This window comes from the organism of the source record quoted next, unplaced genomic scaffold, assembly GCF_019419815.1.
Source record: "Pyrus x bretschneideri cultivar Hongxiangsu unplaced genomic scaffold, Pyrus_bretschneideri_v1 Contig1, whole genome shotgun sequence".
NCBI classification, from domain to species: domain Eukaryota; kingdom Viridiplantae; phylum Streptophyta; class Magnoliopsida; order Rosales; family Rosaceae; genus Pyrus; species Pyrus x bretschneideri.
Window position 1 is genome coordinate 3,380,780 of NW_025999390.1, and position 15,517 is coordinate 3,396,296.

A 15,517-nucleotide genomic window follows, 5' to 3' on the forward strand; every position below is an offset into this window, starting at 1 on the left:
TAGCAGTGTCTATATATAATCAATAAAAGCGGCAAGGGTTTCCAAATCCTACTCTGCAAGGGTTTCCTAATTGGTCCAAAAAATCATATAACAAAATGATAATTAAAAACAATATAATTGGAGGAGTCTTGATCTCTTAATTACTTGGAAACCAATGAATCACAATTATTCACCTTTGAATTTGATATTAAGGTTGAGATTAAAATGCTAAAAACACATCCAAATTCAAGGGTGGATGACCATGCATTTCTTGATCACTAGGTAAAGAAACTGGATGATCAAGTAAAATAAAAAGATATTTGGAAAAAAAAAAAAAGGAAAAAAAAAATAGAATATGATTATAGACCACAACTTTGGAATAGACTCCGAATTTATACACGAGCCTTGGCGTATGGCGAATTGACGATTGGGTTCCAAATTTGAATCGCCAGCCCATACATAAAAGGGAATAAAACTTCTTATTCCAAGACTTTATTTCAAAATTTTGTATTAGAGAGAGAGAGAGAGAGAGAGAGAGTAGGGCCCTCTAAACAAAAATTAAATGAATAATTAACCATTGATTAAGACATAATAAGAAATGTAAATAGATAAAATACTATTACCATTAGGTACTAGGCTCTACGGCAAATTTGAACCACATTATTGCTAGTATATTGTGAGGCTTAGCCTATTCTACCACCCTTTGGGGTAAAAAAATATAGTTTGTTCAAAAAAAAAAAAAAAAAAAAAAAGAGTAGCATAAAATGATTGTATTCTCAATATGTAAGCGGTACGACTATCAAGTTTTAAATTTAACTATATATAAATCTTAAATATAAAATCTACACGATATGAAAAAGGATAGCGGCAAGTCTCACTTCACTTCTTTCTATGTTTTGTTTTACACTTCCATTTCAAACAAACATTTTACAATCGTCATATTCTCAGTACGCATCTATTATATCTGTCAAATCCTAAAGCGCACAATCTCTAAATCATAAATACAAAATCAATTCAAAAGGAAAGATGTTTACCTTCTTACTATCTTATCACTAATTGAACAATGTATATAAGATGGAGTGAAGTCCACTTAGCAAATGCCATTTTGGTCGCAAAGAGCCATAAACACACCATTATCATCATCACAATCACAACCGTTCGTATCCAAGATACACATCCAAATCTCATCGCACACAATCAACGGTCATGATCAAGTGAAATCAACGGTCAGGATCGAGTGAAGAGTTCTTGCACTTGAGTTGGGGATGGGGAAAATATAAAAAACAAAAAAATAGTACAAAATAAAATAACAAAATAGGTAGAAAAAAGGTCGAATTGGCCTCAATCCTCATGGAGTTTCATTTTATTAGGCGTGTTGGAGGGAATGCGGTTAATTTTTGAGTCTCTCTCTCTAAGCGGTGGTAGCTTGACGAAGAAGGGTGCGCAGGTTAAGCGAATCTGCTTTGTTTTCTAGTGGGCGCAGCTTAATCCTGTCGACAGGGAGGAGAAAGACAGAGACTTTGAGAGAGAGAGAGAGAGAGAGAGAGGAGGATTTCGTAATTTCCATTGATGATCCATGTCGAAGATGAAGCACCTACTAAGAAAGCTTCACATCGGCGGTGGACTCAATGAGCACCAGAGATTGGCGGAGGCCCGACCCTTGACGAGTCCGAGCGCGAATCTGAATCTGCCAGCTTCTTCTCCGGCGTCGTCCACAGGCTCCGCTACAATGGGGAGAATCACCGCCGTGGAATCGGTGAGTGATCGGACGGCTGGTGGGGAGAGTGGTGGTAGTGGTAGCGGCGGGGGCGTGGGCGTGGATTTCAATTTCTTGGAGGAGGAGTTTCAGGTCCAGTTGGCCCTAGCGATCAGCGCTTCCGATCCCGATTCGCGCGATGACCCCGAGACGGCTCAGATCGACGCCGCCAAGCGGATTAGCCTCGGCTGCTCGGCGTCTACTGTCACCGACACTCAAGCTCCCTTCGAGATGCTCTCGCTTCGCTACTGGGTACGTTTTTCTCACAGAAATTTTTCTAGGGTTCTTAATTTTCTCGTTTTTAACGACTTAGTCTGTGCGAATTGGAGTGGATTAGGTTCGCTGTGAACTTAGGATCTTAATTTCTATGCTTCTATGGTTTGTCATTTTCTTTTGGGATCATTTTCTAACGAGGGGAGATGGTACTAGTGTTTGATAGCTTGAATTATGGAATGCTTTGTATTCCTTATGGTGACATTTTCATAACAATTTCGTGTTGAATCATTCACGCTAGTCATGTTAGGTGGGCGCTTCTTGGTAGCTTCGGTACCTAATAATGTCCGTAAGATTGGTGCATTCGGTTAAAGGATAACAGTTGGGTTCATATTGAAATCTTTATGTTGCATATTGTTGTTTAGTATTGTCAATTGTGATGATTTTTCGGTTTTTACTAATTGTATATCTATAACTCGCAGAGCCAGAATGTTGTAGATTATAATGAAAAGGTGGTCGATGGATTTTATGACGTGTATGGAATGACCACAAACTTGCTTAGACAAGGGAAGATGCCATTGTTGGTGGATCTTAAAGCTGTATCTGTCTCGGAGAATGTTGATTATGACGTTATATTAGTGAACCGTTTGGTTGATCCTGATCTGCAACAACTTGAGAAAAGAGCATCTGCTCTCTTTTTAGAGTCACGGACTTCTCAACATGGTGTCCTTTTAAGCGGTTTGATTCAGAAAATTGCTGACATTGTTGTTGATAGAATGGGTGGTCCAGTTGCCGATGCTGATGAAATTTTGAGAAGGTGGAAAGTGAGGAGGTATGAGTTACGGAGTTCGATGAAAACTATCATTCTTCCCCTTGGACTTATTGATGTTGGACTTTCACGCCACAGGGCCCTGCTCTTTAAGGTTGTGATGGTTTTCTTAACTTACTTTTTTCATTGTGCACCATGTAACTTACTAGCATCTTCACTGGTTTTTCTCAAAATCCAACTCTCATCCTATTTTTTTTCTTTTGGAAAAAAGTTGATGACATTATGGAATAAATTTGTGAAGTTTTGTTGTCCTTTTGGGAATTTTTCTGTGGCTAATGTTTCGTATTTCTGGTTCTAGGTACTGGCTGATAAGATAAACCTTCCATGTATGCTGGTCAAAGGTAGCTACTACACTGGTACAGATGATGGAGCTGTAAATTTGATTAAAATTGATAGTGGAAGGTAGTGGCCTCCAGCTCAAAGTTTCTCCTTTTTTTTTTTTTTTTTTTTTTTTTTTTGCATAATTTTCTGATAACTTTGGTGCATGTAAATTTTGTGATGTAGTCCCCCCTTTTTTTTTTTTTTTTTGAGAAGAAACGATAACACTTAATTAAAATAATAACATGAATTACAAAATAGTGGATAAGAAATCCACCATCCAGCAAAACTAGCTAAGACCTCTCAAGAAGATCTATTTACAAGTACATAACCTCAACCAAAATATTTTACGGCTGCTAACATATCCCACACTATATGAGAAAGAGAATAACCCCTAAATTCATTTGAAACTGATGCCCAGAGGGCTGCCCAGTATCTTATTCTACCCCATAGTTCTGCTACCCCGACTCCATTATAATCCTCAAAAACTCTTCTATTACGTTCCAACCAAATGTTCCAAAAAACTGCCAACACCAAACAGCCCCACAAAGCTTTAGCTTTCCTCCCCTTTCCTAAAGCCTCAAACTTGGTGCTTAGAAGCTCAAAACAACCATTTGGAATGACCCAACTAGCTCTAACTTCCTGAAACAATTTCCAACACAACTGTATTGAGGAGGAACTGTATTGATGTAGTCCCCTTTAGATGACATTTTATGTGCCTTATGCTTGTCACTGAATTGTTAGTTTTACATAATGTCATGCTTGGTCAAGTGGGATTGCAAATAACAGTGGTGAAGTCCCGGGGGGTGTTTATGAGGGGTTCAGATTATCAGGTGTGGTGGGCGGTGCCATGGGTAAGGGGAGTACCAAAGGTGAGAGCTGCAAGCTCAATCTATAGCTACTATGATTTGTTTAGCACAGCTCTTATTCTGATAATGGAAATCTGGATGCTTAATAGGCAGATTACCTGTGTCCAATATTGTAGGAGATACTCTTTTATCGTTCAAAATTTATTAACACCAAGAGGCCCAGACCTATATACTAGTATCTAGGTTGTTTTTTTATGTGACTTGCTTGGCATGTGAATCAAACACGTGTTAGCAGTGTCCTTGTGTCTGAATGGTTTTTCTGGGGCTGCCCAATGCCCAATGTGTTTGTCCACAAACTGTAGGTGCTTGGTTGTTCCCTTAAGACACAGGAACCCAATTATAGTATGACAAATATAGTTCAACATACACCAATTTTTCTCTGCTTTTTGAACAGCTCTTGAAACTGCTGATGTTATTTCTGCAAGACATGTTGCTTAATGAAGTTTCTTGGAGTCTTGGATTAAGAGTAATTATGTTTTTTTTTTTTTTGGTCCCCGTTGAAAAGTTAAATTCATATGTCATTGCAATATCTCTGCAGTTCTTTTCATTTCGGATGTACCTCTACTTTTAAGCTGTTGGATTTGAATTTACTATCATGTTTAAGTAATGGATGTTAGAATTAGAGGTGCATGCTCTTGTTTGCTGCTTTGCTTCTACAATCCCATGCACATTTTTCATCTTGCTAAGGTGAATTAGTGCAGGCCGTAAGATGTCCTGGATTTATGATGATTAATGGGTTTGTTACTCGGTGCAGTGAGTATATTATTGATTTGATGGGTGCACCTGGAACACTAATTCCTGCCGAGGTGCCTACTAGTCAGCTCCCGAATTCTTTCTTTGCCATAAGGAGCTTTCAAGATGCCACCGAACTGCCCAAAGATGTGTGTTTGGCCCAAGCTGAGGGCAGTGGAATGTTAGCAGTTCCTTCTGATCTTGACATAGTTTCTAGAGCTGGCAGCTCACGGTCAGAAGAAGCATCATATGCAGGCATTCAAACAAAAGATGATAGAAGAATTGTTGTTGACGAAAACCAAATGGAGAGTTCTAGCAGTGATATGGGGACTCCCCTTAGATCACTTCGTAAATCATGTGAAAGTTCATCGGGTACAACTGAAAAAGCCACATCTGCACAGAAAAGGAAAGTGAAAAATGTATCAAAGTATGTCATCAGTGCAGCAAAGAACCCAGAGTTTGCACAAAAACTACATGCTGTCTTGTTGGAAAGTGGTGCATCACCTCCTGCAGATTTATTTTCGGATATGAATCCTCAATATCTGCATGAAGACAAGTTGCTTGGTCAAATGAATGCAGATGGGAAACTTGTAGATGATGGGATTCATAATTATTTGGTCCAATTATTATCAGGCAATGAGCTGTCCACTCAAACTGCTGCTGAAGTGAGCTATGCCAATTTTGATAACTTGCTGAAACAATCTTCCTTGGATTTAGCTGAGCAACGAAATGAATCAGAGACAAACAAGTTTTCTCTTCTCTTAGATACTGTTGAGGAGGGATTTGTAATCGTGTCTGGTGGAACTAGTGAAACAACCCAGATTTGTAATCCTGTTCTTGATAATCCCCCAATGAACTCCGAAGCTTTTAACGAGTATAAAGAATCAGTGAGTAAGCCAATGGACAGATGCAATAGTGGCCTGTGTACCAGTTGTGATAGTCACTATGAGAGGTATCCCGCACTAGGGGAAGTTGCAGAGTGGGAAATTCTATGGGAGGATCTTCAGATTGGTGAACGCATTGGCATTGGTAAGCACAGGTTCAGAATTTTGTTGCTTAAATTTGGAATACTTTGTAAAAACAGGTTCAATATAATTTCTGGTTTTGTAGGTTCCTATGGCGAGGTATATCATGCAGATTGGAATGGCACTGTAAGTGTTATTCATCTTATACTTTCCCATATTGTCTTTGTATCTCTAGCTCTCAAAGTGTTTGTATGATTCTCAAACATTGATATTTTGTCAATAATCGTTGAGATGTCTGTACTTTGAACTGTGATACTTTTCTAAACGTTAATGCTTAATATGTTGGTTGCTCATGGCATGAGACTTGTTGTTATTATAATTCTGGAATATGGCTGCTATTGGGTTCTATTATTTACAAATTGTTTATTGGTCTGTGTTGACATTTTGCATGACAGGAAGTAGCTGTGAAAAAGTTTTTAGATCAAGATTTTTCTGGTGATGCATTAGTTCAGTTTAAATGTGAAGTAAGCTCCAATTCTAATTTTATGAATGTATTATGAGCCTAAAGTTCAAATTCATTGGTTTTTTTATTAATTGATTCTTGGTGTTTGTTCATGCAGGTAGAAATTATGTTGAGACTCAGACATCCCAATGTTGTCCTTTTTATGGGGGCAGTTACTCGCCCTCCACATTTCTCTATCCTGACAGAGTTTCTTCCCAGGTTAATTTCGCAATCACTTTTTATTTATTTATCAAATTTTATATAATTCTGAAAATTGAATGATGAACACGATGTAATTTAACATCATACGAAGTAAAAAATACATTATGTGTATGCATGATGCAAACCTAACTAGGCAACAAATAGGCCTTTCAAATAACAAATTCGTATATAGAGCTAGGAAATTTTTTCCAACAAACTAGACATCTACATTCTGCAATGCTGTTCCATTATCTGTTTCATCTCATTCTCGTCTTGTTACTTAAAACATTCACTTGGTATACAGGGGGAGTTTATATAGATTGCTGCATCGTCCCAATTCTCAACTTGATGAAAGGAGGCGAATGCGAATGGCTCTTGATGTGGTAAAAACATTTTTGTTTCTTAGTTTGGTAGTTTTTCATTTCTGCTTTCCTTTTGATTCTTAATCAGAGCTCCGTGAAGTTATTCAGGCCAAGGGAATGAATTACCTGCACACTAGCAATCCTACTGTTGTGCATCGAGACCTAAAGTCTCCAAACCTCCTTGTTGATAAGAATTGGAATGTGAAGGTCAACTCAAACCAAAACTTACATTCTTAAGTTTTTGTTAAAAAATTGATTTCCATTTTCTCAAATATGTTGTTTATATTGTGCAGGTTTGTGACTTTGGGTTGTCACGCACGAAGCACCATACTTTTCTGTCTTCCAAGTCTACTGCTGGAACGGTAATATTTGTTAAACATGAATGTTCATATAATATCTGATTACCCTCTCGTATCATCATAGATTCTAAGTACCCGTTTGCTTTATGTACTCATTGTATACTATTTGATTGCAGCCCGAATGGATGGCTCCGGAAGTTTTAAGGAATGAACCAGCTAATGAGAAGTAAGTTGCTGAAAGGTGGATGTATTTTGAAAATTATACACTTTGGAGGTTTACATAAGCTTTGCATGTTGCCTGCTTTCAGGTGTGATGTGTACAGCTTCGGTGTTATCTTATGGGAACTGGCTACTTGCTGCGTCCCATGGAAAGGATTGAACCCAATGCAGGTTGTTGGAGCTGTTGGATTCCAAAACAGGCGTCTTGAAATTCCAGAGGACATCGATCCAGTGGTTGCCGAGATAATACATGATTGTTGGCAAACGTAAGTTATAGACTCCCATTGTTTTATACTATAACTGGGTTTGGCTAGTCCTACAACTTTGAGTCCTTTTAATTACTACTGGTATGTTTATTTTTCAGAGAGCCAAACTTACGGCCATCTTTCTCGCAACTCATGGTTCGCCTCCGACGCCTTCAACGTTTTGTTGGAAGAACAAACTCTACAAATCAAATGACTGAATAACCCAAAAAACAAAAGAAAAAGTTGACCACCGTGTTAATAATGGGAAGTTGTACCTTGTCTCGAAGAGTCAGGGCGCAGCAGCAGCGCAAGTTTTTCTCGATGCTGGATTCGGAAGTGTTGGCTCAGTCAAAGTGGGAGCTCAGCACAACCTGTATACCGAACAGAGTGGGAAATCCTCCTTGATTTTATACTGCATAAGGGGCAGTCGGGAGGTTCCCATTTCTGTTGAAGATGTTCGATCAGTCTCTAGCAGTAGTAATTAGTAGGTTGTATCAATCAATCTACACGTAAGAAAAAATTGTAGAAAAAAAAAAAAAAGGAAAAAGGGGGAAGAAAAGACTAATAAGTCTTAATTGTGTTAGGGTGGAGGTCTCATTTGAGAAATTGTAAACATATGATCTCTGCATATGCTATTGTGACAAGAAAAAAAAGAGAGTAAATACATTTGGAGGAAGAAGAAGAAAGAAGAAATAATTTCTTGCTTATTTACGATTGTGCATTTACTTGCTTATTTACAAGTTCACGCTGCATTTTGATGTCAATTTGTTACTAAGATGGTGCTATTTCTGTAAGGAGTGAAATATTTTCATACAAAAGTAGTCCGAAGAGTTCATGACCATCTTACTGAGTCCTAATGAGCCCATATATGGGCACCATATGGGATTGGACCGCAGGAGGGGTTAGAACTACAAAGTAGTGTATTTGCGCGATCAAACGGCCATGTGGTTTAGTTGTCCGCACCCAAGAATGCCTAAACCCTCAACTTGTTACTTCTCACTTTGAAAACGTTTGGTATAAACTTGCCACAAGTTTTCACGGGAATGCTTCTCCTCTGTCGTCTCTGTCGTCGGTGCCTACCTCAATGTCGATGGTTACAAATTTACAATCCCTCCAATAAAGCATTGCTCTGCTTGCCTGCCTCAGTGCTCGCATATCTCAATAGTCAATACTGTACGGCCGATGATGTTGGTGTTTGAATTGTTGCATCATGAAAAAGTGAAGTGCCATACATTGTCTTCCAAAAGCTAATCAAGGGTGGGGCTTGGATTGTGTCATTATATAATATCATAATAGGGCCTGTCCTGAGAAGAGACGAGTGAGGCAGTCGCCTAGGCCCCAGTTCTAAGGAAGCATGAAGATACATACTACTAAATGAAGAGTTTGATTACATTCTTAACTTGTACATCTTAACCCTTAATTTGCTTTTGTGATCATCATTTGTCCAATTACGAAATATCTTATACCAATTTTAAAATCAAAGCTGATACGATAATTTCTTTTTTTTTGAGAAGAAAAAAAAAATACAAATAAATAAGATTAACCTTAGTCACAAAATTAGTGTAATAAGTCACGATACTATGACAACAGTAAAAAATCATCATCCATGTTTACTATTTCATATCCCCAAGACTTTTTCACATAAAACTTTGTCACCGAAGTCCACTTTAGTGACATGTTGATTTACTTCTTCGTTCATTCATACATGTGACATTTACACTTAGAACACAACATCCCTTATAACTAGTTTTGGCGGGTATGATTAATGAAGAAGTAGGTTACAAACTTTCAGTTACAACAAACCAACCCCAACCTTTCTGTCAAGGAACGGAAAGAGAGAAGAAAAACTATTAAATGAGCACGTGAATGGGGCCCACCGAGGGGCATGAATCCCAGAGAGGTTCATATGCCGAGGTGGATTGTCTACCCTCTCATTTCCATACTTTCTCATATTTTTCTATTTGTGTAATCACGGTTAAGACACGTCAATATTTTATATTTTTATTGTTTTTTATTTTATTATTTTTATAAAAAATTAATATAAAATATTAACATGGGTTAACCGTAATCACACATTATAGGAGAGCATGAAAAGAGTACGGAAATAGAACGAGAGCCAATCCACCTCCTTCGTATGCACCTGCCCCTTGCCTCCTCCTCCTTCCTTCGTTTTCTAAACAAGAAAAACAACGTCCATAAAGCCAAAAATAAAAAACTTTAATTAATTAAAAATGATTAAAATTTCATCTATTTATTCATCTTATTCTTTCAATAAAAAACTTTAATTAATTAAAAATGATTAAATTTCATCTATTTATTCATCTTATTCTTTCTTATCAGAACTTCAACCTTTTCATGTCACCGACTTCAGTTTCTGCCCAGCTATCGAAATCGTCTGCAGGTCAGTTGGCATAAAAATCTTTGCTTAAAGCTCCAATCTTTGTCGACCCAGATGCATTTTCTGTGTTTGGATATTGTTTTCTTTCATTATTTCAATAAATTGATGGGAAACCCAATTGTATATTTGTCTGTTTGCAATTATAATCATTGGGAAGTCTATAAAGACTGAATTTTTAAGCCACCATTTCCTGCTATTAAGCACGACTGTATTGCTCTCATTTTCTTTTTCCCAGCTTAAAGTTGCATTCTTGGAAGCTGATGTTTTCATTTTTGAGCTAAATTTAAGAGCTTTTTGGGCTGCAATTTAATTTCCAGGAAGTAGAAGATCAAAACTATTGGCAGACATGAGTTAAGCCAGTTGACGCCTGCCACCCGCACCCAAATTAGAATTCACCTTTCCTCGTAAATTAGAGTAGTTTGGAATAAAATATCGTATTATTGTCGAAAAGAAAAAAATGATCAAACCTTTGAAGTTAACAATGTAAGCATATTTAGATTCTTAATATTTCCACATCCTCTTTGAATCTGTTGTACATGGTACTTTCCAGTTTTTAGTTTGTGTATCCCAGATTGGATAATCTTTCTGTTCTTCTTCTAAGGGCGCCTTTGTTTTCGTTTACTGGCAGATTGAACTGATATGGTAATTGTATTCGGAGACGCAATCAGTATTCTGAAGGTGTGACATTTGGGATGCTTTGATAAAGATTGAACAAAGTATATGCCAGCACTTCAGATTTCCTATGATGGAGCCAAAGGAAGCTTATGACATCGAGCGTATGACCTCTACGCAGAATATTCAGCATGAGCTGTGGCCACTCGATGAAATTGATCCGAAGAAGGCAAAGTTTCCCTGCTGTATAGTTTGGACTCCACTCCCGGTAGTCTCTTGGTTGGCACCATTCATCGGACATGTTGGCATTTGCAGGGAGGATGGAGATATTTTAGATTTTTCTGGTTCCAATTTTGTGAATGTTGATGATTTCGCATTTGGTCCCGTAGCCAGATATCTCCAAATTGATAGAAAACAGGTAATGTGTCGTGTCATTGTTCTTAAATTGTCCCTTTAAAAAGTTGAGTTTTATTTAAAACTTGTTTAGATCAAATTTTTATGCCCCTTTCCGAGCTAGATGAACAAGCAGTTAGACATAGGCGTCTTGATTTCTTATCATCTTTTTGGTTGTTACGTGCAGTGTTGTTTTGCCCCGAATCTGGGTAGCCACACTTGCAAGCATGGGTACAAGCATTCAGAGTTTGGGACTGCAATAACGTGGGATGATGCCTTGCAGTCAAGTTCGCGGTACTTTGAACACAAAACCTACAACCTCTTCACTTGCAACTGCCATTCATTTGTGGCCAACTCTCTCAATCGGCTCTGCTATGGCGGATCAATGAGTTGGAACATGATCAATGTGGCAGGCTTAGTACTGCTCAAGGGGCATTGGGTTGACGCCACATCCGTCTTGAGGTCGTTCCTCCCTTTTGTATTGGTGCTCGCTCTTGGTGTTGCCATGGTTGGATGGCCATTCGTTGTTGCGCTTTTCTCCTTCTCGCTCCTCCTTCTAGTGTGGTTTATACTGGGCAGTTATTGTTTCAAGACCTTGTTAGAGTGCTAGTTCCGTCACAATGTCGAAAAGTTCGAGGAGACTAAGCAGGATGTTATGTGGTAATGTTCCTCTGCATGGCTCCAGTTCCTGATGCAATTTTGTTATATGTTTTTTGTGAATAACGCTTCTGATGCCAAACTGAGTCAATTTATTCAATTGTAGATGAATGATTTAGAAAGCTTATCGACTTTTTGCAGTCTGTAACATGCTCGGGTTATGATTCCGAACGAGTCAGGGAAACCCATGTTGCATCCATAGCTCATACTGAGTGAACGTTCATAACTGGTCTATTTGCCAGATGATATAAACTCAGATTTAATCAAATTGTGTAACGGCTGCTTCGAATCAATAAAATTCTCTAATTTTCATACTTCCAATTAGAGCGAACAAAATTTCTATCAAGTTGATAACAGTGATCATTAGTTGTTGCCCCCGCTGTGGGGTGATCGAAACATTAGCAAGGTTTTAGTCACATACAGACTAATCTTATTACAAGTAGAGTCCGGTAAGGCAAGACCAAAGTTGAGAATTGCTTTGAAAAGCACTAGGACAACGTTTGAGATGAGCAACAGGAGCTTTGCCCCTCCGGTTACCTTCGTGCTTATGCGGAGGAAAATTATGCACCGTCGGGTATCTATAGCCTTCTCAGCACTTCAGCTCATGCTCCATACTTGGGGGCCTTCCAAAGCTTAAAGGCCACTTCGTGCAGAAACCTATCTGCCGGTATTACAAGATTTCCACCATTCTGCATAGAAAAGAACGAGTTTCAGAGTTCATTTGTAAAAATGCACTAAGCCATTCTAGTGAATGTATCCTAGTTTGGTAAATTCGGAATCTTTGAACTCGACGTGAGATTTATAACCAGATAATGCCATCTTGTACAACAGAGATCAACTAAGGAAGTTTTGTTAGCCGTAAATCTGTTAGGAAATCCAGTATGTGCCATCTTGTAAAACCAGTATCTGATAATCCCCAGCGTACCTCTTTGAAATCTTTAAAGGAAAATGTCTCTGCCATATCCTTGCGGGTTACGGCATATTGCCACTGAGCAATTAACATTGGGCAATGGTCCCTGTTCACACAAAGATAGCAGGAGTTATGAGTTATTTCAAATGGCGCAAGAAACCACTAAGTTTTCACTCACCTAACATCCTTCCGAGGATTCTCTCCTTTCATGGTGTAACTTTGACGAGGAATAAGCTTCGCAAGATCAGAGTTTTCATCATCTTTTCTGATTGAGACGGCACAAGTTGGTAACATCGTTTTCTGAGACCTTCCCATAGTTTAACACAACAGACAAGTGCAAGCGGGAACTGACCTCAGATCCCGGCTGGTCTATTTGCGATATAGCACCAACCAAAGCATTGAGATATTCCACCTCAGCAGCCCCAACATGAACAAAGACCAAATCATACTGGCTCGACTCCACTACCTTCCCTTCTTGAAATCCAAGCAGCTTAAGTAACTCAGATGCCCCGAAATTAACCGGTTGTTCAGCGCCTGCTGGACTGTTTTTAAGAAAACCATCAATTTGGAATACGCTGAAACCAAGTTTGGTACCAAAAGATTTCAAACTTGAATTGTTTGAAAATATAGCAGCTTTCATCCCCATGAACCTGAAGCATTACAAAAACACAACTTATGAACCAGTAGAAATTGGATTATCAAAAGTTAATCTTTTCGGAACATTGCTACTTATAACTGAGTGAGCACGAACCAAAAGTTGTTTTACCTTTCGGATATGGGAATCAAGGATTTCTTCTCTCTTTCTTCTTCAGTGATTCCTGAACTCTGAGAAACCAAGTACAAAAAAACTAATTAGGATCTGTTTGACAACCATTTCGTAAAACATTTATAATTACAGCTCCGTAAGAATGTCAAGTATGTCGATCATACCGTATAAAGGTAGGATTCATATGCATCCAGCAGTACTGCAAACTCTCTAACTATTCTCTCATCCTCGCTTTCTGCAGTCTAAACTCAAGTAAATCCCAGTGCTCTTTGACGAAAAAAAAAAAAAAAATCACAGTGCTGATAAAGCAGTAAAAAAGCATACCAAAATGTACATGGAAACGAAATCAGTAAAAAAAAAAAAAAAAAAAAAAAAAAAAAAAATTGAAATGCAATGTATTGGCAATTAATTTTTACCAGTTGGGTTAAAATGTATAGGGTTCTAAATGCCAAGAAAACTTAAGCACTTGAAAAATTAACAAACTTGATTAAACCCACAAAAGCAAAGCTGAAAATCCATGATTATCTACGTATTTAATTAGTGTTTTGATAAGAAATCAATTGGGATTATTTTTCTTAGTAACGATAATTACTGTATCTATTGTTCAAAGATTAGAATTTGCAGAGACACAGAGAGAGAGAGAGAGAGAGAGAGAGAGAACCTGAGGGAGGAGAAATGGGGAGGCTCAGGAATCCACAGGAAGCTTTGGAGGCGAGAGAGTGGAGATGGGTGTGTGACGGGTCGACGAACCGGGCCGACCCATCTCCGTACAGAACCAAAGCTCGGCAGGGTTTGTCCGCCATCCCTGTATCTGCGAGAGGAGGAAGATGAAAGATGCGATTTTTGGGAACGCGTACTACAAATAAATATGGATGGTAGGGGAATATTATGCACGTGGCGTGATTTGGAGGCGGTAGCAGTAAAAGCCAGATGCCTCTCAAGGCGAGATAATGGTAAATATGGTACTTTTTATCTACCACCAGGAAAGTGTGAAGTGAAAATTCAGACCGGTGCAAAACAATGGCTTGAAGAAACAAAGGGCAGGAGATTGAGGACTCTGTCAGGCCAGTGGAAACTGCAGTCTCCATGGATCACAAAGAAGAAGCATCCTCGAGGTAACTTTTAGTTGTCAATGACGACTGTTTGAGCAAATCCCAGAAGTTGCATTTACCTTGCTGATACTGTAATCAAGGAATATTTTCCTTGTTCAATGGCTTCCTGTGAGGATATGAAGAAATGTCCTGCGTCGAAAGTTAAGTAAACCCTTTCACTGGCTTATAAGGAGTCTGATTACTCCTCGTATTACCAATTAGTTTTACGGTTTCTTGACTTCCCATCTAAGAAGCAAGTACAAGACAACTAGTCAATCCAAAAACATCATCAGAGATTCAGAGTAAGTTTAAACTACACCATCAATTAATTGAAATTAGAAGACCAAGTCTACTGCTTTAGTTTAGAAGAGGGTTCATTGAATCGAATTCAAATGTACTGATGGATGACTGTAGTGGATATTTAATTATGGTGCTGAGGTGCTACTGATCTTTGACACTTTTCAGGTCAAGAGGAATCGATCAATGCAGCTTATGGCGAAACTCAGTCATTGACTTGCGTATCCACCAAAGAAGAGACATTAGAAAATTCATGGAGTTGATGAGAGAATTCGTTGTTTGAAAGGTCTAATGCTTGCAGCAATGGAAGAGAAAACTTAGAAAACGCAATGCCTCCATCGAGTAGGTTGGGACTCAAGTCAACAAACGCCAAATTGACAAGGTTTTCCCAATGAGTGGAACTAATGGAAGTAAGGAACCACTGAACTTGTTCTCTGACATTTGTAAATCGTACAAGTATGTGAGGTTTGCCATCAACTTTGGGAACTCCATCTCTGTCCAATCAGGCACAGATAGCGAGCAGAATCGAAATATAAGAAAGTCCAAATAAATCTCCCATTACTTGACGTTTTCAAGCAAATTCCCTTGTTTATATTTAGTTGTCTTGGTTCTGTTACATGAATCATTTCTAACCTGGGTTTTCATGAATATTGAACCCATCCACTAGATTTTAGTGCGCTCAATAATTCTCCCTTAAATACGAAAGACCCCCAAAAAAGCGAATAGTCCACTATAGACTGAACTCGTTGTGAACCTTTTCGATTTTTAGTAGCAGCTCGTTACGGGCACCTTGGAGATAGGGGTTGGGGAGAGGTTTTCTTGTGGTATTTAATGTGGGCATCGCTCTTTCCTTTGTCCTTTCCCCCGATTTTTGCTCTATCACTGGTGATTACTCCCGATCAAA

General features: G+C 38.6%; 3 protein-coding genes across 5 annotated transcripts; 2 read left to right on the forward strand and 1 right to left on the reverse strand.

The window, feature by feature from the left end:
• The first annotated feature begins 1,486 nt into the window (after window positions 1-1,486).
• LOC103952008 (serine/threonine-protein kinase EDR1) lies at window positions 1,487-8,196 on the forward strand. 2 transcript variants are annotated; one of them, XM_009363533.3, is made up of 13 exons: window positions 1,488-1,987; window positions 2,431-2,871; window positions 3,076-3,179; window positions 4,719-5,725; window positions 5,807-5,847; window positions 6,117-6,185; window positions 6,282-6,382; window positions 6,669-6,747; window positions 6,835-6,933; window positions 7,020-7,088; window positions 7,202-7,251; window positions 7,334-7,510; window positions 7,609-8,196. In XM_009363533.3, the coding sequence occupies exons 1-13, from the start codon at window positions 1,556-1,558 to the stop codon at window positions 7,709-7,711; spliced, it is 2,772 nt and encodes a 923-aa protein (XP_009361808.2). In that variant the 5' UTR covers window positions 1,488-1,555; the 3' UTR covers window positions 7,712-8,196. The 2 variants fall into 2 exon arrangements, 1 of the variants encoding a protein (XP_009361808.2); XR_007256595.1 differs by lacking the exons at window positions 7,202-7,251; window positions 7,334-7,510; window positions 7,609-8,196 and having other exon boundaries at window positions 1,487-1,987; window positions 6,827-6,933.
• A 1,506-nt stretch (window positions 8,197-9,702) lies between these two features.
• LOC103952021 (protein REVERSION-TO-ETHYLENE SENSITIVITY1) lies at window positions 9,703-11,863 on the forward strand. 2 transcript variants are annotated; one of them, XM_009363552.3, is made up of 3 exons: window positions 9,703-9,890; window positions 10,516-10,917; window positions 11,080-11,863. In XM_009363552.3, the coding sequence occupies exons 2-3, from the start codon at window positions 10,630-10,632 to the stop codon at window positions 11,500-11,502; spliced, it is 711 nt and encodes a 236-aa protein (XP_009361827.2). In that variant the 5' UTR covers window positions 9,703-9,890; window positions 10,516-10,629; the 3' UTR covers window positions 11,503-11,863. The 2 variants fall into 2 exon arrangements, with proteins under 2 accessions (XP_009361827.2, XP_048435671.1); XM_048579714.1 differs by lacking the exon at window positions 9,703-9,890 and adding an exon at window positions 9,923-10,370.
• A 7-nt stretch (window positions 11,864-11,870) lies between these two features.
• On the reverse strand, window positions 11,871-14,083 carry LOC103952041. Its single transcript, XM_009363577.3, is given in 7 exon segments — window positions 11,871-12,238; window positions 12,475-12,565; window positions 12,638-12,744; window positions 12,746-13,109; window positions 13,226-13,284; window positions 13,390-13,460; window positions 13,887-14,083. Coding segments are annotated over 7 exon segments (921 nt in total). The 5' UTR covers window positions 14,029-14,083; the 3' UTR covers window positions 11,871-12,151.
• Between the last annotated feature and the right edge of the window lie 1,434 nt (window positions 14,084-15,517).